Source organism: Coturnix japonica, chromosome 2 (assembly GCF_001577835.2).
Source record: "Coturnix japonica isolate 7356 chromosome 2, Coturnix japonica 2.1, whole genome shotgun sequence".
NCBI classification, from domain to species: domain Eukaryota; kingdom Metazoa; phylum Chordata; class Aves; order Galliformes; family Phasianidae; genus Coturnix; species Coturnix japonica.
Genome location: NC_029517.1, coordinates 116,862,181 through 116,889,213, shown reverse-complemented (window position 1 = coordinate 116,889,213; position 27,033 = coordinate 116,862,181). Strand labels below are relative to the sequence as shown.

The 27,033-nt window shown below is 43.1% G+C and overlaps 1 protein-coding gene across 1 annotated transcript in view; it reads right to left on the bottom strand.

Moving 5' to 3' along the window:
* LRP12 (LDL receptor related protein 12) overlaps positions 1 to 25,165 on the bottom strand; it is a 48,789-nt gene extending 23,624 nt beyond the window's left edge. The window contains exon 1 of the mRNA XM_015856031.2: positions 24,782 to 25,165. Coding sequence (XP_015711517.2) covers positions 24,782 to 25,145 — 364 coding nt within the window. The 5' untranslated portion in view covers positions 25,146 to 25,165. The remainder of the gene's footprint in view (positions 1 to 24,781) is intronic.
* Positions 25,166 to 27,033: the final 1,868 nt, after the last annotated feature.

The following is a 27,033-nucleotide window of genomic DNA, read 5'->3' as shown; positions in this document are numbered from 1 at the left end:
TACAAAGAAATTAACTTCACTGTTGAAATGAAAAATGGGGAAAAAACCAACCCACAATAGAAAACAACACAGCAAACTTATTTCTCTGCACAAATAACTCATTGATTTAATTCTGTGTCAGGATTAAGCCTCTGACATTAGCTTTTACAGCCCAATTACATCCACCTATAACTGGAATTGTGTACACTGAAGAGCCGCAGTAACTAAATGACTGAGGAGAGAGAGCCTCTTCCAAACTACCTTATATTAAAGAATCATGCAGCACATAATGGATTCTATGTAAGCAGTCCAGGCTTGCTATTTCTCTCAAACTACAGTTATCAGAGAGTCTTTATCAAATCCACTTCCTTATATCGTGCATTCCCGAATACCTTTCCTTATGGTATGTACTCAGCTTGCTATAATTCAGACAACACACTTCACAAACTTCCTTTCTTTATTCTACTTCCAAAATTCCTGTCTTATTCTATACCAGAAATAACAAGCTCTTTTTATTTACAGACTTAACAGCTGCACTAATCACAGAATCACAGAATGACCCGGGTTGGAAGGGACCTCAAGGATCACGTAGTTCCAACCCCCCTGCCTGGCAGGGCCACCAAACATACACCTTTACTAGATCAGGTTGCCCAGGGCCCCGTCCAACCTGGTCTTGAACCTGTCTCTTGAAAGGGGAGTTTACTCCCCTTCTGGATGTAGGTTCCCTTCAGGTATTGAAAGGCTGCAATGAGGTCACCCCGCAACCTTCTCTTCTCCAGGCTGAACAAACCCAACTCCCTCAGCCTGTCCTCAGAATCCACCATGTCCTCATAATCTGCACCAATTTGTTTTAACTGACCAAATGTGAACAATAACACCAGGACACAAATCTTACAATACACTTCCATCAATAAATTGTTGATACCCTACATATCTCACCACTACAAAGTCCTTTAACAACAGCCCAACAGTAGAGTGGTCCAACAATGACAATATCCTTATAGTTATAGGAACTGGAAACATCCACGTCTCCACAGAATTACAGCAAACTTCCTGTAAATGACCCTTGTCATCAGCATTTTGTGCTAATGACGGGCAGCAGCCACCCCACCCCATCTCCTGTAGATACCCAAGGACTGTTCTGCACAGTGAGCTGCAGCAGACAGTGCTGAGGCTGAACTGCAGCTCTGCCAAACCTTTGGAAGAGCAGGGCAAAGGCTGGCTGCCTGGCTGTCACACAGCTGAGGGCATACCTGTGGTGAATCTAAAGAGATGTAATGTCTCACAGCACAGCAGGGGGGAGACCAACAGAGAAGTGAGTACTACTTCACTCCTCCAGATAAAACATGTTCAGTGTGCAACCAAAAATACTATATTGAATTATATCTACGTTACACGCGATGTGTGCAAGAAGGAAATTACACAGGATTCACCTGAATCTTGCTCATCTACAGCTTCTCATCTCTTGAACACTTTGCACTTGTATTTGTTAAAACTGCTGTATGTTTAGAATTAATGCTACTGGTGCAGGGATTTACCTGCATCAGGGAAATCCCAGACAGTGAAAATTCACTGAAAGCAGCTCTGCAGAGAAGGATTTGGGGGTTCCAGTTAATGAAAAGCTGGACATGAGCCAGCAGTGTACACTTGCAGTCTGTAAGGTCAGCAGTATCCTGGACTGCATCAACAGAGGGTGGCAGCAAAGAGATGGAAGGGATTTTCCCTTCTGGTCTGTGCTTATGAGCACCCACTGGCAACACCGCATCCAGACCTGGAGTCTCCAGCTCAAGAAGGATGTGGAGTTGTTGGAGTGGGTCCAGAGGAGGCCACAACGATAATCAGATGGCTGGAACACCTCTCCTATGAAGAAAGGCTGAGGGAGTTGGGGTCATTCAGCCTGGAAAAGAGGTAGAAATTCTTTACTCACAGGGTGGTGAGGCACTCCAAGAGGCTGCCCAGAGAGCTGTGGGTGCCCCATCCCTGAAGCTGCTCAAGGCCATAGTGGATGGGGACCTAGGCAGCCTGTGCTGGGGGTCAGCAGCCCTGCTTATGGCACGGGGATGGAACAGGATGAGCTTTAAAGTCCCTTCCATCCAAACCATTCTGTGATTATTATTCACAATTACAACAGCAAAGAGTTACATGCCCACAGGAATATGGCCACATAGCACACAGCAAATTCTGATTATGTGATAGAGACAGTATTTTCCCTAATCTCAGATAGATGTGAGGGTACAGGAGTTTCAAGCTGCTATTTCACCCATTACAATCTATAAAGGCTTCTGAGAATATTTCTGGCTTCTCCTTTTTTTCCCACCTACACAAAACATGTCCTCCTACCACTGCAGAACTCTATTACAGAAATACAGAATTTGCCTTCCTCAGAAGACAGGAACAGAGCTACGTGTGAAACTTTAACATCATAAAGAAATTAAAGTAGAGCAAATTGCCAAGTATTTGAAACTTATCCTCCTAGAACAGCTCATGAAATAAACAGGGTTATTGCTACAGGGAGCACTTCAGACTGAGGTGTGGCTGAGCTGAGAGCACTTGGTCCACTGGAGCCAGGCAACCTTTGCCGTGTTTCTGCACCCAGTAACGCAGCAAAGCAACAGCATTCCCGGATTCCTACAGAAACCAGTCACCACCCTTACAGGTGACACCACTTCCTGCCTTTTGAAGCCACATCATCCACTAGAGATTGAATCAATGGGGCAGCATTAAGCTATTTCAATTAACTAATCAAGGTAAGATTAGCGACCCACAGTCACATCCTGCCAACAGCCCGTTACTGCTTTCTGCATAGTGCTTTGCATCTTTGACCAAAAACTCCTGTCAGATACCCAACCACAGCTTCTTTAAAAAAGGGCATTTTATGACAAAAGGCAACTAAAAAAGCATCATGAGGAATAATGACCTACTTCTAGGTGTTAAATGATTAATAACCCCAGTTTAGTTGAAGAACTTTCGGAAGAGTTATTGATCAACAGTTTGCTATTATCTAGTCACATGCAGTGCTCTGTCATATGTCCTACTGGATGACAGGAATTTCAGCTGGTCATTTGTAAAATATCACTAAGCTGTGCAGTAAGGTGTTAACTACACTTCCAAGTAAGAGAAGAATTAAATAACCATTTGTTATAATATGAAATTACACAAGCAGCATAGCAGAAGCACCGAGACAAGGCCTTATTGCTGCGCAGCCCTCAGCTGAATTCTACTAAAAGCAAACTGAGCAGAGGGACAAGATTTATTCCAAATCCCCATAACAGAACATCTGCTACAAAGGAGATACAGTGAATATATATTTTAAATTTTAAATGGTGAAAGGAAATGGTCTTGTGAAATGAGAAAGTTTTGTATAATCCAATGCCACAAAAGGATAATTAATTTCTTTAATTAAGGAAATAATAAAAATGACTAACAGATTAAACTACACTGAAATAGTGGCATATTTAAATGTGTTTATGACAAAAGCACAAAACAAGCACATAAAATGTCACTGTTAAAACAGTACTGCAAGGCATTTGTTTATAATAATGCTGTTACTTTATAATGTACCATTTTTATTTTAGGCCAACTAATGTAGTTTATTCAGGAAACTAAGACAAGAACTGGAGAATCAATTGTGCAGTTTTTAGATATATTAGAAATATATATTTAACTTTTTACAGCAACCACTATCTGACTTTTTCTAGAAGACACTAATTCACAAGACACATTCCTACTACGTATGTGTATGCAGTGCCATGGGTCATACTCTAGCCAGTCCAAAGAAAGCCCTTCAGAAACGCAGATGACATAAGCATTAAATCTTCAGTGTAACTTATTTGGCTCCACAAAGCCATTCCTGCGAGGCTGCAGGACCTGTCACCACAGTCCCTCTTCCTACTATTTACCACAAGAAGCGTGATCAGCTCCAGCAGCTTCAGCTCTATGAGTGAGGCTCCACCCCAATGCTAGGCATGCCCTTCTGATTCCCCAGAGTCATTCAGTATGAGGAACACAGACTCTCTTTTTGGACTAATTAGTCACAGCATACAGAACACCAACAGTGAATATTGTCATGAGACACAAAATAAAGCTTTTACAAAATTCCATCTAACCATAACGAGGCGTAGAGGCCCACAGCCCTTTACCACTGTTGCTCTTTATGCCCGTCATTGCCAGCCAAATGATGCTGGAGCATCCCAGTACCACCCTCAGCTCCACTAGGCAGCAGTGAGTGAACATCTGGAAGATGCTGCAGGCTACAGAGCAAGCTCACACATTCCTGCTGTGTAAGTATGGCTTGGCTTCTCTGCCACCTTCCATTCTTTCTCCATCCTTCTGGAAGCAGCAGCTCCCCATTGCTGTCAGTCAGCTATGCAAACAAGCAGCAGTTCTGCAGAGCACTGTTTCGGTGCAGCACATCCCTATGCTCCGGCTGTGCCAGCAGGAGGGACCTGAACAAGAGGCAGAGCAGGAAACACTTTGGAAAGAGCTTTGCACACCAAATTACCAAGATAACCCAAGGATCCTTTAGAATAGGTCCTAAGGAGAACCCAAGCAGTAACTATAGCAACTCTGATTTAATGCTGCAAGCGGAAAAAATATCATTTTGTGCCTTTTATGCAACATTATGTATAAAAATACCTGCAAATTCCACTATACAATATTTGAGCACACAGTCATAAAAACATTTTTAATTCAAGGTGTTTAGTTATTAATTTGAGAGGACTTCTGTGTGAAGGTTTCAGAAAAAAAAGAAGTTTAAGCTTCTCAGCTGTAGTTAGAAGAAGGGGGAGGGGGGACAGAAGAGAACCTGGGTGTTTTTCTTTTTTCCCTCACTCAAAAATTCCACAAACTATTTATAGACAGCTCCAATATACTTGGCAGCCAGCAGTGGAAATTGGAAATCTAGCAGAGACGCTGGCTCAGCTTCAACAAGATTCCTGATTTTAAGCACATAAGTAGTTCTATTCACGTCAAACCCCATACTTCTGCTCAGCCAGGTATGAAGTAAGTCCCTTGACTGACATTGCTGCCTGTGAGCCCTACGTGCCCTCCCTCAGGGTGTTAATCTGGCACAGCACTTTGGATTAGCCAGGTTGAGAGCTGGAGAAAAAAAGCAATTCTAAAAACAATGACATTGTTCAAAGCATAACATTATAGCTAAATCTCAAATAACGTAAAGGAGGAGAGGAAAAGGGAGTAGACCAAAACTAGGGGTAAAAAAATAAATAAAGATAGGTAGGCTGTACAGTCTCTTAACTAAATTATCTTCTTGGTAAGGCTTTAACACGGACTTCAGCACCTACTGTTAACTGATTACACCCTATCATAAATGCCCATCTAACAACGTGCCCTCCTATCCGAAAATGTACCGCTGCTGCATTACTTACGAACCTTGAAAAGCCAGTCTCTGTATTTTAAACAGCTATGTTTAAAAATAATAAAGCTCAATTATTCGTACATGTTCAGCTGCAGTAACTATTCTTTCCCTCTGAAATCTCACTTCAGAAACTAAAAGTATTTCTCATTTGAGAAGTGCTAGACTAGAGGAAAATTCTGAAGTGTGGGCTGCACAGTGTGTATACAGTAGGGGGAAAAAGCATTTCAGATTTGATTCATGCTCTCCACATGCTTCATACTTTTATCTACTATAGTTTCTTTATATTGTTGCAGCAGTAAAATACCTGGCTTAGCTTTTGCTCCATGCAGGTTTAGATTGATTTCCCTTCTAAATTCCTTGTAACAGTAGGAACAAATGGTAGCAGGCGACTGTCTGCCTACACGTACAGCCAGTATACTATGAATGCAAAAAGAATAAATCCAAAAAGCATCTACAGTCAAACAGAAGATTTCAGACATAAGATGGTAAAAGCAGAGCTTCCAGTCATATATTCTTAAGATATAGTACTGCCAGGATCTCGTCTTCTTTCGAAGACTTGACTCCGTTCTGTCTTGAAGTACCAACAGAAGAAATGAAATCATTATTCAAAAACTAATACAGCAGCCATCATAAATCTAACATAAGCCTGCAGGAATGAAAGCATTATCTGCCATTACCCCAAGAATCCCTACCAGGAACCCTCAAAACATCTAAACTCCTCGTTCCAGATGACAGCATGACTCAGATTTACAACTGCTTTTTTTTTTTTTTCCAGTAGAGCCTTAAGTAGTGTAGGAGGACTACAGAAGCTGGGGGAGGGAAGGGGACAAGGAGAGTCACGAGGATTTTCAAGGGCTGGAAAACACAGCTCCACTGCCGTTTCTTTATTATAAGGCCTACAGCTCATGTGACCAACAGCTCAAAAGAGAAGAGAAAAATACAAGCCATGTTTGTAACAAATGAAAGTAATAATAATAATAGCAGCAGCCTAGGATATGTCCTGACAATAATGGTTTCCAAAGCCAGAAAGCATTAAGCCTGTTGGCTTCATACAATAAAACCAATTGCAGAAATTGTTTTTAAGCCCTGATATAACAGATGGGTTAAGATATCACAACTCAGGCACAAATCAAGGAAGAAATTCCATACATCTGACATATACAAAAGCAGAAAACTGATAAACCTAACTGTAATTTCAGGATTAACTGTGTTCCTAGCAAAACATCAGCCTGAGCCAACCAGGGAATACCAGAGTTAAAGAGTATCTACCCACTTACCTTCAACTCTGCCTTCACAAAGGTAAATAATTAAGAATTAGCTGCAAAACACTCCAGCTGCATCCACTGTAATTATGGAACTGAATTGAGTGCAAGCTGTTTACTAGGAAAGACCGTGAAGCAATTTCGTATCTACAATAACATACACTAAATCATACAATGCAGCATGTATGAAAATCATAAGGTACAGCGTGTTTATTGCATCTAGGAAAATACTCTCACGTGAAAGATAAAACAGTTTTCTTCCGTTCCTGCTGCTTATTGCTAGAAATAAACCTTTGACAACCCTTAAAACTTCATGCGTTTAGTTTTCTTTTTGATAAAGCACTGTTAAAGTTCCCAAGAATGATTGTTTTCTTTAATTTGCAAAAAGAAGTTCACAGAAACCACAGACTTTGCAAACACTTGTGCTGACTTGTCTATGCAAAGTCTGCCAACTGGAGCTTTAAGTTCTCCAGCACCTATTCAGACTGAAACTGAGCTTACAAAAAACGGCACGCAGTCTGCCCAGCTACCTTCCAATTCACAGGACAGAGCCTCCGTCCCTCACTAAGGCTTCACCAAAGCAGATGGGCTGCAGAAGTAACCCTGCGTAGCGTAACTCAGCACATCGCTGTTCACACAGATTTTAACAATATGGAAAAAACCACAAGCAAGGAGAGGAGAACTCCTAAGGGAACACAGTCTCTGCCTGTTCCTTCAACTTCTGCAAAACAAGGCTTTTGGTTAATTTTGTGCATACACCCACATGCAAAATTCATTCCATTGTACACTATGAATAATTTGATCTGCTCCAGTTATAGCAGATAGAAATGGAGACGTCACTGAGTTTCGAGGGAACAACACGTAGACAAAACCATTCTCACTATTAAGACATTCAGTCCACGTAGTTGTTTCTCTACAGTTGTCAGCTTCAAAATCTTAATCACTACGATAGAAAAAGCTATTAATTGACTACCACCATTTTCTAGACTTGTTTAAACTATGCTGTTTATTACATATCCTCAGGACTTAAGAAGGATAAGGGCTGAACTTGCAGAGCTTGCCAGTCATAACACGTTGCATTCCTCAAAATACACTGCAAATGGCTTCTATTCAAGAAGACAGACATTACGCTGTTTAGGTGGATAAATAGATGGCCAGTAAGAAATAAGTTTGATTTTCTTAGTATTTTAAATAGCCAAGGCAAACTCTTGGTATGAACACACTTCATGAGTGGGCACATCTGTGTGAGAATTCTGCATGTGGCACCTTTCTGCTTTCTACTGTTGAAAACACGTTAGTTTGATAAAACCACACAACTGATAAGGGAAATATCCAGTAAAGTTTATAAACTGTAAAAGTTATTTTCTCTCCAGTGTTTCATGCAAGACCCACGCGCACTTCCACTACAAACCTGTTATAGCTATGACACAAGTCTGATTCTACAGCAATAAATTTGAGGAGCTCCGTGAATATTTTCATAAGTCTGCAGTCTACACCTATTTATATACTTAAAAAAAACAGCAGAGAATCAAATATAAATCTCCAAGATTCAAAGCAGCACTTATTTCCCTCTCTTTGGAAAGCAGATCTTTTTTCTCCTGTCACGTTATCTGCTCTTAGTCTTGTGATTCTTGTCCTACAAGACACTAGTGCTGTACCTCACATATTACACGTCAGAGTTTAACATCTTTGACTTCAGACAACACTCAGCGTCTAAAACAACATCTACAAAAATGAGTTTACAGAAAGTTCATCTTGTCCTCCACTTTGCTCATGGTATCTGTAAAACACAGTCACGTACTACTGATCTTCTTCCTAACAGCACAAAGAACCATTTATTGCAGTTATAGCTTTATTGTGTCAGGAACAGTATAAACAAAAACAGCAAGTATTGCTCCACAGAGCCCACTACCTTGTGGAAACTGTGTATGTTACATTTTACCAGGTAAAGGAACAGACAATTAAAAAAGCACAATACAGAAAACAATTGAAAATGTCAGCCCATGAGGTGCCAAAAGTTATTCCTAATTTCTAGGAACCACAGCAGAGGCAGTAACGTTTGAGGAATCACTGAATCACCAAGGCTGGAAAAGACCTAAAAGATCCTCCAGTCCAATTGTTCACCTATTACTAATAGCTCCCACTAAATCATGTCCCTCAACACAACATCCAATCTTTCCTTGAACACCCCCAGGGTCGGTGACTCCACCACTTCCCTGGGCAGTCCATTCCAGTGCCTGACCACCCTTTCTGAGAACTAATACTTCCTAATGTCCAGCCTGAATCTCCCCTGCCATAGTTTGAAACCATTCCCTCTGGTGCTATCACTAATGACACAAGAGAAGAGGCCCACCCCCAGCTCGCCACAACCTCCCTTCAGGAAGTTATAGAGAGCAATGATGTCTCTCTTTAACTTAATAGGAAAACACCTATGACAGGTTTGTGCATCCCATGGAGAGTGCTACCCAGGCAGCGAGAAGCACAAAAGGAAGAACAGACACTACAGCAGCATTAATAAGTGAGAAAGCTATCAGTAAAGATCCGCTGCAGATCAATAGGATAACAAAACCAGGTGAAACAAACGGCTGCTCAGAGCTAACATCCTTCCTTCTCCCTCGCTTCCCTCCTTGCCCAAGATTAACTGAAGTTCAAACTCCTGCACACCAAAGGTAAAGGTCTGGTCCCTTGGAAACCCTGGGAGGCATTCAGGATAGTCTCAATTATGTTATGTTGGAGGTAGCTATAGAAACAGGCAGATAGCTCATGTGAAAACAATTGTAAAAAAAAAGTAGTTGCAATATAAAGAGAGACAGTTAACACTGTCACCCCTGTATGCAATGAAAAGAAGAGCATGTGACAGCCAGAATACTTCTGAGATTGCAAAGTACTGCAGGGTGCTGGATCTTCTGCTATCACTACCTACAAACAAGAGACTGTTGGACAGTTCTATGACTCCACAATGGGAAAATGAAGCAAAGAAATCCCTTCTGTAAAGTTGAATAAGCATCTGACTTAACACTGAGTAAAAGCGGCTGCAATTCAGCAGAACACAGCAAGCTTTCAAGGCAGTCATGATGCATGGAACTTTGTCCAAGAGAACAAAGTTTGTTTCAAAATGCTCCAGTGCTATGAGAATACATCCCCAAGATACAGAAATCAACACTGGCGAACTCTTGTTTCTGATAGAAATTAAATGATCACAATGAATTGCAGGTGCCCGAGTGTACAATGAAGATTGTAAGACTCTAAATGCACTTTCTGTACTTACTCTCGATAGAGCCATTAAGAAGAAAGTATTGTATAGGTCACAAGATCCCAAGTTTTATTTCATTACATTAACCTTAAGCCTGGACATCTTTCAGTTTTATATTAGGACAAAGGGGAATGGTTTTAAACTGAAACAGGGGAGGTTTAGGTTAGATATTTAAAAGGAAGTTTTTCACTCAGAGGGTGGTGACGCACTGGAACAGGTTGCCCAAGGAGGTTGTGGATGCCCCATCCCTGGAGGCATTCAAAGCCAGGCTGGATGTGGCTCTGGGCAGCCTGGTCTGGTGGTTGGTGACCCTGCACACGGCAGGGGGGGGTGAAACTGGATGATCTTTGTGGTCCTTTTCAACCCAGGCCATTCTATGATTCTATATTGCTGTTCTTAGTTCAGAATGTGAACTAATTTTTTCTCAAGCCATTGAAATGTGCACAGATGCTCCTATGTCAAGCCACATGCACATACCCCAGTGCAGCACAATCACAATCTGAGCCAGAGCACTTCACAAGAAACCAGATCAATCCATACAATTGATGAGACTAGCGTTATTTATCTCAGGATCAAATAAATCCAAATTTGATCTGGCAGCACTCTGAACCTTCATGTCTTAAATGTAAGTTCACAGCAATTCCAACAAGCAAACAGATTTCAGTGAAGTTATAGAGATGACCTCAATACAGGCCCATTTACAGAGGATTGAGCTGGGTCCTTCAAACCCACCTAACATTACCTTTCTAATGGAAAAGCCCTGTGGAGATGAATAGCCAAAACATAAGCGACTGATAAGGGAAACAGATCTCATGAATGCAGCCATACCCGAGGCTCTGCAGTTCCCTCAACTCCATCACTGTGCAGGTAGACAAACTGTGGCGTTCTCAGACTGATGCACATCCAGCTCCACTGACAAATGCTAGAAGAGGAGTTCATTCACACATGGTGCTCCCCTAACCCCCAAGGACCCTGCAATACTCAGGAAGAAACCAGAGCAAGCCTCAGTCTGCAGGACCTTACCAAAGACCTCTCCCCAATGGTAAGGAAAGGCGGAGATAGGAGTGGAAATACATCCACGCATGTTCTAGGATGGAGCTCTCATGACAAAAGCACAAACAGGAAGAGAGGCTTCAACATAATGAGAGGAATGAATGCCTTGGAGAGCAGAATGTGCTCTAACAGGTATTTCCAAAATCCTTATCAGCATTTACTCTGACATTCCTATTCATAATTATCTTCCAGCACGTTAACCCTACACCTACGCGCCCTATCTCCACTTTTGTCTCAACACAGCCTCTTTTCAGTTCTTATTCCCCCCATCTTGGCCAAAAACATTCTCACATCTGACTTAACAAAGACAAACATACTTTCTGCTAAAAGTTTTACCAATTTGAGATTCTTTTTTTCCTGCACAATATTTAAAAACTAAACAACAACGGCAACAAAAAAAAAGGACTTAAAGGTGTGGGAAATCAAAATGTGTTCCTGCTCTCCCACCTGACAGCACTATAGGGAGGGACTCTGCATGGCTGAAGGCCAGTCCCGCTGGTTGAGTAATTGTTGCCCAGCCCTGCTGTCCACCCAGCTCACAACTCTGTACTCCAAAAACCACCTGAGTTGATCACTCGCTCCCTGTGTAACCTGGCTGAGCATCACCCTGAGACCAGCTCCCAATGCATCACGCAGCGTAAGAGCAAACACGTGCATCTGTACATTCCCATCAACTGCTCAACACTTTGCACTTATTTCTAATGCATTTGGGAGAAGAGCAGCAGCCCCTAAAATCCAGTTTTAATTTCATAATAACGTATATATTTTTACTAGCATTCCAACACAAATACTTCCTGGAAAAATTACCTGCTATTAAATGAGAATAGAATCCACACAGAATATAGTAATTACTGAGACAAAATGTTTTATGTTTCTGCTTCCAATGCCATGTTTCCTTCAACTGGCCTGAAGGTCTCTGAGCAGCAGCAGATCCCACCCCTAAGCTTTTCTGAAGAAATCTGCATGCATTTACTTTAGAAGGAATAGCTTAAATTCACAGTGGGTTGTATTTCATATGAGCAGAAGGGGACTGGAATTTTGGGAATGAGAGAAGTCAGTTAGTAGTTACATCTGTAAACCAGACAGGGACGGATGGGAGCTGATGTTTTAAATACTCTGCGCCAGGACAAGTTTAGGTTGGATATTAGGAGGAACTTCTTCACAGAAAGGGTAGTTAGGTACTGGAATAGGCTCCCCAGGGAGGTGGTTGAATCGCCATCCCTGGTTGTGTTAAAGAGCCGTTTGGATGTGGTACTCAGGGATATGATTTAGTGTAGGGTTTTTAGAGTTCGGGTTCTGGTTAGGCTGCAGTTGGACTTGATGATCTTAAAGGTCTTTTCCAACCTGGGTAATTCTATGATTCTACTCTAATAGAAGGAGTGCTGTTCTCAAGTAGCCTCTTTTCAGCTCCATGACAAAAATTCAGCAACTGCATCCTTCCCTAAAGGGTGCCGTTCATACTTGTACACCTTACGACCACCCCTCAGCCTTTATCTCCCCTCCTCTGAGCAGTAATTGTCCGGATCCAAAGCCCGCCTCCAGTATACGTGTGCTGGGTACATTTGAGGACATAACACAATGGAGCTGCAGCCATTGCAGCCAACAGACTAGTCTGCCTACACTGGAGACAGGTTCAGATCAGTAGCCACATCCCTGTTGCCTCTCATTCCATTAATAAGCTTGCCTTTTCCCAACACTGAGACTCTGCCTTAGCTAAGCCCATTCCCCAAACTACACACAAAATAGGAAGCAATGAGAAAAATGGGAAGTAGCAAACACTATTCATGAACAATTACGGAGCAGCTATTAAATTTCTGTGCTTCAGCTTCTACCCTGTAAACAAGAACACTTCACAGGAATACTATTAGAGAGAGGGGTTATTAGTCTATCTTAATACTTAATCCTCAGATAATAAAGAGCTTTTAGGCAATTACACACAGAGCATTTTGAAAGGAAAAGTATTCTTTGAAGGTTTGTTTCCATGCAAGTCTTACCAGAAAAGCTCCACAAATTTAGGTGTGAGTCAGGTTAACAGGATCCTTCCAGTGTAAGCCTACTTTTAAGAAAGTTTAGCACCAGGAAGTCCCTGCTTGATGTATAAGTTCCCTCTTAGAAAGAGGTGCCACATGTGCCATAACAGCCAACCAAATCTCAAATAGCAGCTATTTTCTGGGGCTCTCAAATCCATCCAATGTACAAGTGAAACAAACTGACATGTGAAGAATGGGATGAAAAATGCTTTGGAAAACAGCTATGTGCAAAGATACTAGTATTTTATGTTAATACTCTTTACCACATTTGACAGGCAGTTGTATTCTTTCAGATGTAGCTCCTTTTCAATTTGCATGAAAAGCATTGTTACACTTGTGCATTGATGAAAGCAGATTACATCGTTTACAATTCCTTACTGGCAACTCTGCCCAATGAATAATAATAAGCCACAATTTAAGAACATTGGTTTCAGCTTGTATTCACTACTGACAAAATGGAAGAGGATATCATTGCGAGAGGTACAGTTCTGGGAAATAAGCGAAGCCTGGAACATTTCATGATAGGAGTTTTCCATTCTTCATCTCGTATTGATAGCACGTACAAATACTGCTTTCTAAAATTAGGAAGTACTCTGAAGTTTATAAAGATGCAAAATTGAAGAGAGCAGCTTATTTGCGATGAAGTGCACGCTGTGAAGACAGAATACTTAAGTTCTTGCGCTGTTTATACATCACCACTGATTGTTACTCACTTGACTATTTACTTGATTTTTGCTTTCTGCATCACAGAATCACAGAATGACCCGGGTTGGAAGGGACCTCAAGGATCATGTAGTTCCAACCCCCCTGCCTGGCAGGGCCACCAAACATACACCTTTACTAGATCAGGTTGCCCAGGGCCCCATCCAACCTGGTCTTGAACACCTCCAAGGACGGGGCATCAACAACCTCCTTGGGCAGCCTGTTCCAGGGCCTAACCACTCTCCTAGTAAAGAACTGCAGACATCCACAGACACTAACTGTACTGACTTGTACGTGGCTTCTGCCATTATCAATGTTGGGACACCAAGACAACGTGGTTTCTTCAGAGATCTGTACTCACTCCTGTAGTATTTTACCCAGTTCAGTCCCAAGAATGTCAACTGTTTGTCTTGCTGCAGCTGAAAGTGATGGTACAAGACATTCCTGTTGGCCTTCCTCCTCTCAATGTGAAAAAAACAACAAAAAACTGAAGCAAACTGTAGAGCTTTCCCACCTAAAACAAAGACAAATGGCCTACAGTAAGCCTGGGCAAAGTTTTCAAGTGCAGCCTTTTATAAACATGATTCTGAATTAATAAGCACACCAATACAAATTCCTATGGTTTCTAATTAATTTCTCTGCTTGTAATCATGAAACTGCAGGTAAAAGTTTTACTTCATTTTTGAAAGCAGTTCACTCTGATTTGACTTTAACCTTACTGATGCCAACAATAAAATTTACACTGATTATAACAAAGCACAGCTAAGTCAAGGCTGAGCTTGGATTAATTCCACACTTTTATTTTTTTTACCTATAGATATATGTGTGTTTGTAACAATCACAGGACTGATTAGTATTTACATACAGTCATATGCATGTCAGAAAAACAAAGGCTTACTTTGATTTTGTCAACATAGCACCAGCAGAATGACAAGTGAGCCAATGACTAACCTCACTAAGGCAGGGCTAAGGAAACAATCAACCAAAGGAACAGGAGCCCTACCACTGCCTAAACATAAAGAGGGTAGAGTTGGCTTAAGAAACCAAGTTGGTGCATTAATGACAGCAGTTCTTAGCCTGGACTTAGCCAAGGGCTGTGTGTCTCTTGAGAAGTTTAACTCTGAAGAATACAGTGCTACAACAGCAAACACTTCACTCTATATCTGTAGAATCATTCCACAGCTTAAATAGCTATGGATTTCCTTTCTAAGGACTATAGTTTGAAAAGGAAAACGTGTTTAGATTTCAAAGCATTAAGTCTGCTGTGAAAAAATAGTTAAAAATTACATATGCAGGAGATGTTTCACTCTATTAAAAGCCTACCTGATAAAAAAAATCCAACACTTGCTCCTACACCCGTTTTAAAGAAAAGCACAGAGTGTTAAAATAGCAAGAAATATGACATAGCATGGTGACAAGTAGAAGATCAATGTCAGACATAATGCCTACATGTTCAAATTTCTATTTATCTGCTTTTATGTAGTAATAAAGCATATAGCTCAGTTAAGTACACATCCTTTCTCTTTAATAGCAGATTTCCAGATACAGGCAGAAGAGTAGGCCCAGAACAATGGAACTCCATGAACTGCAAACAAACCCCATCATACGTCTAAATAAATTAAAAAGTCTACAGACACTTCCTTACATATACAGCAATAACTTATAAATTGTGTGCAACCATTCTCAACTTTAAAGCTATTCCAGCTCTCCTTGCCCTCTGAATACATCATCTCCCTTGCAAAAAAAATAAACAAGTGTTTGATGCAGTCATTTTACTTAAATAACACATCCTCAGTTTCTCACACGTGGTGTTTATTTCAAATTAAGTGCTTTGAGCAATTTATTGACTCCCAAGTGTGCAGTATGGTCAGCAAGTAGGATCTCAAATTAAAAACGAAATTCAGATTTACTTTGGCCATTAATCATATCTAAAAGCTATTGCATTTTATGGTGAATTTTTTCATACCTAAGGCTCAAAATAGCTACCCAGAATTCAGGTGCATCTCCTTTGCAAAACCACAAACTAGGGAGAGCTCCAGAAACCTGGTGAGAGGGATTCAAATGCATGCTTACTTCTTGGTTCCATGTATGTATACCTGGTCTCCACACTTTTACTTAACATTTCAAGACAGACAGCTTAATTTCAAGTACAGCTTAATCACGCAATACTGGTTCTAAAAAGTCAGTGTCCAGCACTAAAAGGACTATTTGTTAGCTGGGAGTGCAGACAGGGGTCTCTCAGTTCCCCGTGCAGTTCTGGCTTCAGAGGGATGTCACCACACAGAGCAGCTTGCATCTCCCTTTTCCAAGCCTAAGCCATATAAAGCATAAAGGCCCTGCTAGAAGCAGTAACACCCCAGACTTCCGTAACAGAAGAAGAAAACCAGCAAGTTAGAATTGTGGAATTAACAAGAGCATCAGAGCTCAGTTTTCGCATGGTGGACTGCCATTTACATTAGAATTACAGTACCACTGATGTTTTCCTACAGGACACAAAGGTGACAGGCACACCAGATAACCACACACTGGGGATAGGAAGGAAAAAGCCAAACAGCACCTGGGCCACAGGCACTGCTAAGTGCTGGATGAGCACCACCAGGGAGGTTGGCAGCAGCTGGACTGGTGGAACAGGCAGTGCTGAGGCACATCAGCATTACAGCAGTTGAAGAGCACAGAACGGCCTAATGCCAGCATCAGATAGAAAGAGGAACGTGTGTCAGGGTCACAAAAAGAGATGTTTCAAATTGCTGATAAAAGCCAAATGTTGAGTTACTACGACCCTCTAAGATCTCTGTTCATTTACTTATGCCTTCTACAGCACTGCTAAGAATCAGGATGTCAACGTTCCTGTGACATTCGCTTGCCTGAGTGAACTCACATAACCTGAGAGCAGGACTTTGGGATACCCCAGGTTCTCTTGAACTCCAACCCCTTTTCTTGGCTGCTGGTAACTCCTAGGGGTACCAACTTACAGCCATCAGATGTTCACTCAGTCCTATGGCACACCTTACAATAAAAAAGTAAAACAGTACCAAAAACAGTTCCCTTACACTCATTTTCACAGCCTCTTCAGTAACAGCTGCTCTCCCTGACACCTTGTACCTCTGTATTAAAGAACGGCTCTGCCTCTGAATTGTTTGAGTTGAAAGGGCTATTAAAAGGTCATCTAGTCCAACTTCCCTGCAATGAACAGGGGCACCTACAGCTAGGCCAGAGTGCTCAGAGCCCCATCCAGCCACGAACATGCCTTGAAGACTTTACCTTCTCTGCAGCCTTTCAGTACCTAACAGAGCCTGTAAACAGGAGGGGAGTCAACTCTTTACAAGGGTAGATAATGGCAGGACAAGGGGAAATGGTTTTAAGTTGAAGGAAGGAAGATTTACGTTGCAGGCCAGGGGGAAGTTCTTTACCAAGAGGGTGGTGAGGTGCTGGCACAGGCTGCCCAGAGAGGCTGTGGATGTCCCATCCCTGGAGGTGTTCAAGGCCAGGTTGGATGGGGCCCTGGGCAGCCCAGTCTAATATTAAATGTGGAGGTTGGTGCCCTGCCTGTGGCAGGGGAATTGGAGCTTCATGATCCTTGAAGTCCCTTCCAACCTGGGCCATTCTGGGATGACTTTCCAGTCTTTCTTTCCCTTGCCATCCTCACTTTCCAGCCTTCAAGAACAATCTTTAACAATGGAACTGGTTGCTCTAGTTGCATCCCTGGATAAGAAATATATGTTAAAGAGCTCTGATGAGGGAAGCCATTCCTATTGATCACCAGCTATCCAAGGCAAACCCAAACATCACACACAGCTGCATGGTGGTGAGATCAACACACTGGTGACCAACAGTTACACCATTCATTTTCCTGACTTGCCAATGGCCATTATTTGGGAAAATTTAAATTGGTGTTTGCATCACGGAAGGAGATGCCTCATCACATCTTCACACTTACAAATAACCAACAGCTGGAGGAAAGAAATATGAACATTCCCCAGTTCAGTTACAAATATTTCCCTACAGTTTGCACATCTGAATTAAATCCCTGCATTCTCTCTCTGAGCAGCTCTTTAGAAGTGAGCAAATGGAAAACTGTAATTGCTTAGTAGTGTGAAGAGCAGAGTGCAGTAAACACAAGAATGCAACAAATAAAACAGCGTGTTAATTAGAACTCTAGAATCGTTCTCTCTGAAAAGGCTTCCTTCAGCTACATCTGCAGGAAAACTGGGATAGGAGCTCAGGCCTCTACCTAATGCTGTGCAACAGGACGAACATTTCTATGTATAGGATTTACTTAGCGTGTGATGCGACCCTATTCGTTAGCATTCTCAGTCTCAGTTACTACAGTATTCCTACTTCAAGTCTTCATTTTCTTTTATATCCAAAATACTCAGAATTTAATCTTGCGGAACTAAAACACCCTGTAAAGACAAACAAACTCATCCTTAGATTCCAATACGCTTTACGAGGTACAGAAAAAGATGCTGACAAAACTCTAATGAAACTTCATACGCAGCTGAAACTTAGGAGCCAACACATGAACATGAGCACGTGCTTTCCCCTCTTCAAAACCTATTAATAAAATTTCAGTTTTCTGTTCTCAATCGCTCACTCCAGTTACTATGAAGTTCTTCTACAAGGAACAGTTCTTTAATGAGTAGGATCACTAGAAAGATGCACAGAGTAGAACAAACTTATTACAAGTATGACAGTACAGAGCAGATGGAAGAAAATACTGCTCATGAGAAACCTATTTTCACAAATTGTGCTTTCAGAGAGATCTGTAATAAAGAGCTGGCATGGGAAAACTAAGTTACAGAACTTCTAACAGAGGGGTTTTCTCCCTAAATTTTAACCTTAAGCAACTTCATTAGTGTCCCACTTCACACCAGAACATGCTCACACTGCTTGTTAAAGAATCACTTTCTTATCTGCTGTCTGCAACTGACATAAGAATTCTGCTCTTTGCTACACAAAGTCCTGGGGACTTCCCCTTCATAGAGGAAACATTACAGACACGCATCAGGAGGGTGAAAATATGCAACTCAGAGCCTAAAAAACAAAGCTCACTGCCACCACATGCAAACATGCAGCTAGTTCACTTTCATTGCTCTGCTCAAAGTCTGTTGCCCACAGTAACAGTGAGAAAGTTCAGCTCTCTTGCATCAAACAAATTTCCACCAGCAACTAGAGGTATCTGGGGAAGTACCTGGTAAGTCACAAGATGCTTCAGTGGAAAGTCACATCATCCTATATGACAACTCAAGATGCAAAACCAAATGTCACACAGAAACATTTTCCCCCCCTCTCTAAAATAGGTTAACCTTTAGATTGTTAATTTCCTTTCGGCTTTAATTATTGTTTTCTAACTCACTTTTGATCTAGAAACAAATAAGGGCAAATTAAACAATCCTCTTTTTCTTCCCCTGACTGCTTCCAGAAAGTTGACCCTCATGGCACTGATGAGAAAGTTATCAGCAGTTCTCTTATAGTCTAAAATTCAGGCTGTCAGAACAGACGGGCAAAAAAAATCTCATGGATCAGTTCTAGATATATTTGCCTCGCTAAAGAGACTTTCTCTCATCTATGGGTTAACACACAACAAAAGTTCAAGTACATCTAAATGTAACACAGATAAACAAGTCAGGACCAAAATTCAGAGTAAGGCCTGTGGAAGTACTTGCTTCCACCTACCTGCTACACTGATTTAGTGTTTAAGGACAGATATGCACAAGAACCAGTACTGTGTTCTTCAATGCAACTATCAACTTCAGTGTAACAAAACATTTGTAATGGTTCCATTACAACAGTGGTAAAAACTCAACTGCAGAAAACACTCAAGAGCCAGAACAACACAGCTTTTCAGAGCACAGTATCACACAGCCTGCAGTATAAACCACTGGGAGCTTTACTTCTGCTGGCAGGAAGAACACAGGAACTTGGACCTACAACCACTTTCTATGATATTAAATACATTGGTACCCAAGTTTGTTTATTTATTTCTAAAGCAATGTCAACTAAGTAGGTTGAATCTTACCAAGAGGCAGACACGTCAGTAATAACTGGTGCTGTAAAAGGTTACAGCTAGTAATTCTCAGCTGAATACAAGCACTACTGTATGAACTGTGAAACAGCAAAAAAAACTCCAAGCTTGCTAACAAATCACATTCTCATTAATGCCTCACTGTCCATCTCAGCTGTGCCAGCACTCAGCGTCACTATTAACTGTCTGGGACAATATAAATGGAGCAGTGACACTGGAAAATGCAGTCTAGAAAAGTAAAAACATCTTATACACGTAGTACAGATTGTAGCCATGAACAAAGAAGTATCCAAGGGAATGAGTTTCATGCTGAACAAATATGAACAAATTCTTTCTGCAGCTTAAGAAACTATGATAAAAGGCAAATGTGTGCAGCACCTCACATATCAACAATATCAATCTTAAGAAACGGAGGCTGAACTAGATGATCTTTTGAGGTCCCCTCTATTCCCTGACATTCTGTGACACCATGTTTCTGTTCATGAAACAGAAGACTGATCATAATTGCAAGTCTTAGCCAGGTCAAACAAAAAAAATAAGTTTAGTGCTTAGTTGAAGATAATACAGCTAGTACATACAGTACAGCTATTTGATGGTGAAAGGTGACTGGGTGGAGCAAAAGAGTCCAACAGAATCACCTGCAGAACCCACCCAGCACTAACCTGGCAGTGCGCTTCATCTCCCAGCGAGGACAGAAAGAAGCTGGAGAAGCCAAGCTAATTATGTGTTTTGCTCTGATGACAGCAATGGAGTCAGGTGGCTTCTGTCCTCATTCCAGTTACGTCTTTGCTCTTCCTCCAGCTGAAGGTGTTCTCATTCAGGGCATGCTGACAATCACACCAATTAGATTAAATTTGGAAATTCTTTTTGATAAGAGGATGTCTATGTTCTGTTTTCTTCTTCTCCTTTCAAACTAATGTTACTTTAAATACTGCCCATAAGATCTCTTTTGCCCAGAGAGGCCGTGGATGCCCCATCCCTGGAGGTATTCAAGGCCAGTTTGAATGGGGCCCTGGGCAGCCTGGCCTAGTATTAGACAAGGATATTGGTGGCCCAGCCTGTGGCAGCAGGTTTGGAGCTTCATGATCCTTGAGGCCCCTTCCAACCTGGGCCACTGTGTGATTCTCACAGATACAGACCTGACTGGTGCTGAGCAGCCAGCTGAATGACTTGCACAACTTGACCGATGATAAACTTATCAGACAATATTAGTTTCTATGCCATTAAAGTTAGGACATTTCCCTTCAAAGACTATGAAACCATTCTAATATGTTAAATGCGGCAGTTTTGCCAATAATAAGATTTACAGCTTAGCAAAATGTATTTGTCCAGCACATCACAGATGTATCACTAAAAAGTGACATTCAGGACTTTAAGGTACAATCATTTACAAAGCCAAGTCGTTCCTTTAGGACAGCATGTTCTGGCTTCACAGAGCAACTCCTTCAGAAAATTAAATAAATGGGCTGGCAGGCTCTTTGCTTACATGAGTCAAACTATTCTTTCAAACAAGGTGAATGAACCTGGGAAACGTTTAATTCTTCCTCACGTCATCATGAGCAAACTGACATGTAACTTAAATTTGGGTCCAGGCCAGTAAAATTTAACCTGCCTGGTCTTAAAACCAAATAAACGATGCATTATATACACAATCACATTATAATCTCAAGCAGTGCCTGCATTACAGAAACCTGGAACGCTACTAATCCAGAACTAAGTATTTTAACGCTTATATAATAATAGCATGTTCTCTTCCCCCCCAAGCCATGGGTCAAAATAACATGCTATATAATAATGCTATTGCATTGCAACCTTAGTAATCACAGAATGACCCGGGTTGGAAGGGACCTCAAGGATCATGTAGTTCCAACCCCCCTGCCTGGCAGGGCCACCAAACATACACATTTACTAGAACAGGTTGCCCAGGGCCCCGTCCAACCTAGTCTTGAACATTGAAACAATATTGAATTGAAACAACATTTTTTCAATTACAACTTTTGGGAATTGTCATCTTCTGACTTCTAATGATTCTCAGTCAGCAGCGCTCCAGTGATGCTCAGTCAGCAGTAAAGCCAATCCCATCCTGTAGGTGTAAGAGAATGAAGACTGATCTAGAACATGCCACCACTTCCTACCTTGGAGCTGTTTCAAGCATACATTCCTATTGCTGCACTTTTATGTTATTCTCATCACATCTGCTGAAGCCAGAAACAGTGGGAAATTTACCAGCTGTACATCAGTGTTGATAACTACCAGCCCTACAAAACACAGCAAAAAGCCTGCTGTGGTCTTCTGTCGAGTGGGACAAAAATTGACATAAATGCAGTGGAATGACAGCTACAGTTAAGATAATGAAAAACCTCAATTGAAGTAAAGGAGAGGTGAACACCCACACCTTCAGCCCACAGTGCCAACGAAGACAGCCCAGCTTTTGCACCATGTCACCTGAAAGACATTCTGTAACGCAGCCTCTGCTCTCCAACACTGATCTCCCCCTGACTGGTCCTCAAAACGCTCCTGAAAACACCGTGTTAACTGTGTCTGTAAGATATAAACCGCCAACCTGCCAAGGGTTAAACAAAAATCAAACAACACAGGAATCCAGTTCTCTAATCCAAGCTGATGTTTTAACAAGGAAACAAAATTCATTTGATTTCCAGCTAATCAATCATCAGACTCTGTTCTGAAAAACACTGCCCTCAAGAGAACGAGACCAATTTCTCAAACAATATTTTCCCCCTAAAGAAACCACTTCATGCCATATACAGTCTTTGTTTTGAATGCAAGCAACTACCAGGGCCTTTGAGATATGCAGAAATGTCTTCATATTTGTCCCAGCAAAAGCAACGCTGGAGTTATAAAGAGAAATGTACAATGACGTATTTATTGGATATAAAATTCCCAAGTCAACAGGAAGGCCCGTTATAACAAGAGATAAATACCATGGTCCAATATCCCACTAAGCTAAAATTCTTGTTAGTCAGTGCTATTCCAATATTTCACACATCAGTATTCCTCCTTCTCAGCTTTTTATAATTACAGTCATCATCAGAGGGAAGGTTTGAAAAAAAAAATAAAAATCACTAACTACAGGGAAACAGAGAAACATTCTCCAGAGAGCTCAAGGCCCACATATCAACCTCCATGAGTTTTGTATTATAATTAGTGGAAAATTCTAGGCATTAGAGCTGCGCAATCATGTAATGAAAGTCATCAAAGTGAAGCACTACTGCTCTTCCAAGCATGTGTTTACCCTGAATGCTGCCTCGTGTATTCAACGCCTTCACATGCAGTAGCATTATGATATCTACAAGGCTCTGCTCAGCATCAACATCTCCGTCCAGAGCTCTGCTGCCAGTAGCGCCCTGGTCAAATTCATGTTGGTAGTTTAGTTTGGTTTGGGAGAGCTAAAAGCAGCTGTACAAGAAGGCAGTACAGTTTAACAGGGAATGCTTCCCACTTCCCTCTCCCCAAGGAAATGAACAGGACAAGCTGAAGAGACAGCTAGAAATCGGCCTTGCTATACAGCCAACACTCGCATTCCTCTTAGATGCTCAGATTAGGGAACAAGAAAGTTCCTTCAAGCAATGAAATGGATCAGAACATTTATAACAAGAAGCTGTAGGGAGAAACTAAACTTCAGGGAAAGAAGGACGCTGGCTGAAGGCAGGTTCTGCCTCCTTCAAAGGTTAGGTTCAAAAGCAAAGGTTATGGGAGGCAAAAGAAATGATGAAGCCCTTGTTGTTGGTTAAACTTTGGAAAGCTTGAATTGAAGGTTCACTGAAAACATTACTCAGCACAATTTGTACTCGGTTGAGCTTTTTAGTAAAACAAGCAAAACCTGACAACTATCACATCTAACAAAAATGTGCTTCTTGTTTAAGTGTTATAGTGGAAATGCCGAAGAATCACATGCTGAATCTAACTACTGAAGTCAAGCTGCTGAGGTTTATCACAGTAATTCTGCCTTTTCGTTTTGGTTGTAGCAAATACAACAAAAGAAATTATATTTATTAAAAGCCTCTGCACAGAAGTGACATTTCTCAAGCACACAAACCTAAGGTCAGCTGAACATGCCCAGAGCTGAGACTTTCACAACTGTTTCCTGCTCAACCTTCTGCTCAACTAATGATGCGTTTATCAGTGAAATGATAACTGTTCTTATGAATTTATGCTGTGTGCCCATACTCAGGAGCCTGCAATCCTACTCACAGCACAGACACGTGCTGGACAAGCCTTTATGCACAGACAAAACCGAGCATCTCAGCCTGTAGGTCCACATTCCTAAGCAGCAAAATGACTCCAAGTGAACACGCTCAGCTCGTGCTGGAAGCAGAGGCGCTACTCAGGGCCGGGCCGCTGCCTGACCTCTGCACACAGGGCAGTGCCTGCTCCGTGCTGGCACCGCCTGCGCTCAACTTCATAACACAGCGAGCTCCGGGAGGGCCCAGGGGCAGCTCTGCCGCTCAGCATCTGGCGTTTGACCTATTATGTCACCGGGCTACTTACGTACTGCAAAACACAACATAAGCACATTCACCGACGCGTTTATTAAGTATTTTTCACTAGCAGCTTTGTTTAAAGAGGGCTTTGCGATCGTGCCAAAAAGGCACTGCGTGCACCAAGTGAGAAAGAGCTGAACAAAAGCTCCTCGGAGGTCCCCAGCCGTGAGACGAGGCCTAAGCGCAGGGGGCCACAACCCGACGGCTCGGAGCCCACTGCCCCCTCGGCACTGCGAGGGCTCGGGCTGCGTGTGTGTGTGTGTGTGTGTGTGTGTGTGTGTTTGTGCAGTCGGGTACCAACTCCGGAGTTCCCGGCCACTTATATCTGCGGAAGGTAAAAACGGGGGCGGCCGGGACACATCCCGCTCGCAGGACCTCCCAGAGGAGATTACCACCCCCGCCAGAACGGAGAAATAATGTTAAAACCGCGACCGGCGGAACGGGGGAGGGTGGAGCGGAGGGGATAGAGGAGGGGGCGGGGAAGCGCTCCGGGCCGAGCGCCGGGACCGGGCCGTGGGTAGAAAGGCCGCTTTGTTCGCCCTGCCCGCGGCGGGCGGCCCGGAGCCGGGGGCGGAGGGGTGGCGTCACGCCCGGTACGTACCGCAGCAGGAGACGACGAGGAGCAGGAGCTGCGCGGACCTCCAAGCCGGGAAGCCTTCCGAGCTCCCCCACGGGGCCATGCCACCGGCCCGCGGCAGGCGACGAGAGCACGACCCGCCGCCGCCCCCCACACGCAGCCGGAGCCGCCGCCGCCGCCGCGAGAGGGGCCGAGCGGAGCCCCGTCCCGCGCCCGCCGGAGCCGCCGCCTGGGGAGCGCTAGCGGCCCGCGCCCGCCCGCCTCTGTCGCCCGCCCGCCCGCGGAGCCATGAGCCGCCGCCGGCCTCGGCCTCCTTCCCCCGCGCCGCGCCGCTTCCTCCTCCCCGGCTGCGCTCCGCCGCGGCTGCGCACTGCCGGCCCGAGCGCATGCAGTCGCTCCCGGCAGCCGCGGGCCGGGCGGGCGGAGCGGCGGCCCCAGACGGCGGAGGGGGGGGGCGGGCGTCCTGTCCCCGCCCTGCCCCGCCTCGCCCCGCCTCGCTCTCCTCCTCCTCTTGCAGCCGTCGCCGTGTTTCGGTTCGTCCTCGGCTGTGTCGGGGTCGTCCCCGCTGTCGCTCAGCCGAAGCTGCGTTCCCGGGGCGGGCCTGTGACAGACTCGAGCTGAGTGAGGCGCGGGGACGCCGGGCGGCTGCTGCTCTTCAGCTGCAATTTAATAAGCGAGTCCTGGAACTGATGTGCGAGCTGAAGGGGAACTGCTCCAAACGCACAGCACCCGACACTGCCTTCCGACACTGTAAATGTCTGTGTGTCTGTCTGTGCTTACCCACCCTGCACCCACTGACGGCGTTATTTTCGTGCTTCACAGTTACCTGGCACTCTCAGATGCCTGAGTATCGAAAACAAAGTGGGATTTGCAGTGCGATTTCTATATTTATCTTGAACTCTGTAGTGTGTGTCGCAGACTTGGAGAAGAGTTTATTGCCTGAAGTCTTCTCAGTTCTACTGTGTGAACGGATTCATTTAAAAAGTAAAATTATCATTCCTGACAAGAACAAAAACTGCTGACACAAGTAGGGCTCCATCCGTACATCTTGAGAACAGATGTCTGGTGTCAGAGCAGAGCTCTTGCTCCACAGAAGGTGATGGCTGTGGGAACTGCTTTATACTTTTTTTCTTTATTCCATTCTTCATTCACTCTTCTCTTATTTCTCCCATGTCTACTTCTCAACCCCTACCTTGTTTTGGAAGGAAGAACACTGGGAGGAGTGTCTTTCTGGGGGACAGGAAATAGGTAGCTTTAAGGATGAGCATCTGGAAGATGAAGTGTCAGTGATAGTCACCATAGAAGGAAGGCAAACCGGACGAGCCTGAATGCTGCCTGACACTGAGAAGCTGTAGCTCCGGAAACTCCCCGAATTAGAGATGATATCATCAAGTTTAATGGCCCTCAGTGGAACAGGCTTTGGTAAACTGAGCAATGTGCCTGTTCACCTCTCAGAAGGCATACCAAAAAAAGACAGCACTTTAAGGGAAACATAACCTTTATTAACAGGTTGATACACATGAGAAAAGCACTCACGACGTCTTAGCCAACAAACTCCTTTTCTTTTTCTACTTGCAAGTTTGAACAGTTTCTTCATTGAAGTCTCAGATGCCCTGTTTTCCACCCAGTGTATCCCGTGCCTTTTTGTTGATTGTCAACCTTAGGGCAGGGGAAGGATGCTCAGGAATGATCTGTAGTCCCTGAGAAAGCTACTGCTGCCCCATGAACAGACGTGACCCAGGCAGACTTCGAACCCTCCCACAATAATTGCAGCTCTTGCTGGGTGCAAGTCCTTACTGGAACTCATTAAACTCTCTGCTGCAGGGATAGGTCAACTTTAAACAAACAAATCAGCATCACATGATCCATCACTTTTCTCTGCTCCTCACAAAGTTATTTTTGTCTCTCTAGTTAAACCCAATTTCAGCCACCCAGTTGTATGTTACTGAGAGATGTGATGTGATATGATTCTCTTTCCATAGACTTCTGTTGCACAACAAAGAAGACATTAATTATCTTTTCAGATTAAATGCTGTTCCAAACATCCCTGTTGGCAAAACTGCTTTCAGTCACTCACACGAATAAGTGGTTACCCTTTATCATATACCCATGTTGATCATTCATGGCAGCAGAGAGCAAAACACAAACCTCTGGCATTATTTGCTTCATTGTCCTCAAAGATGCACAGCAAAAGACTCCTGCCTCAGTACTAAACAAGCTTGGCAAGCAAAAGGTGAGATACTGATGTAACGACCTGAGGAGAAACTTCTGCAGCA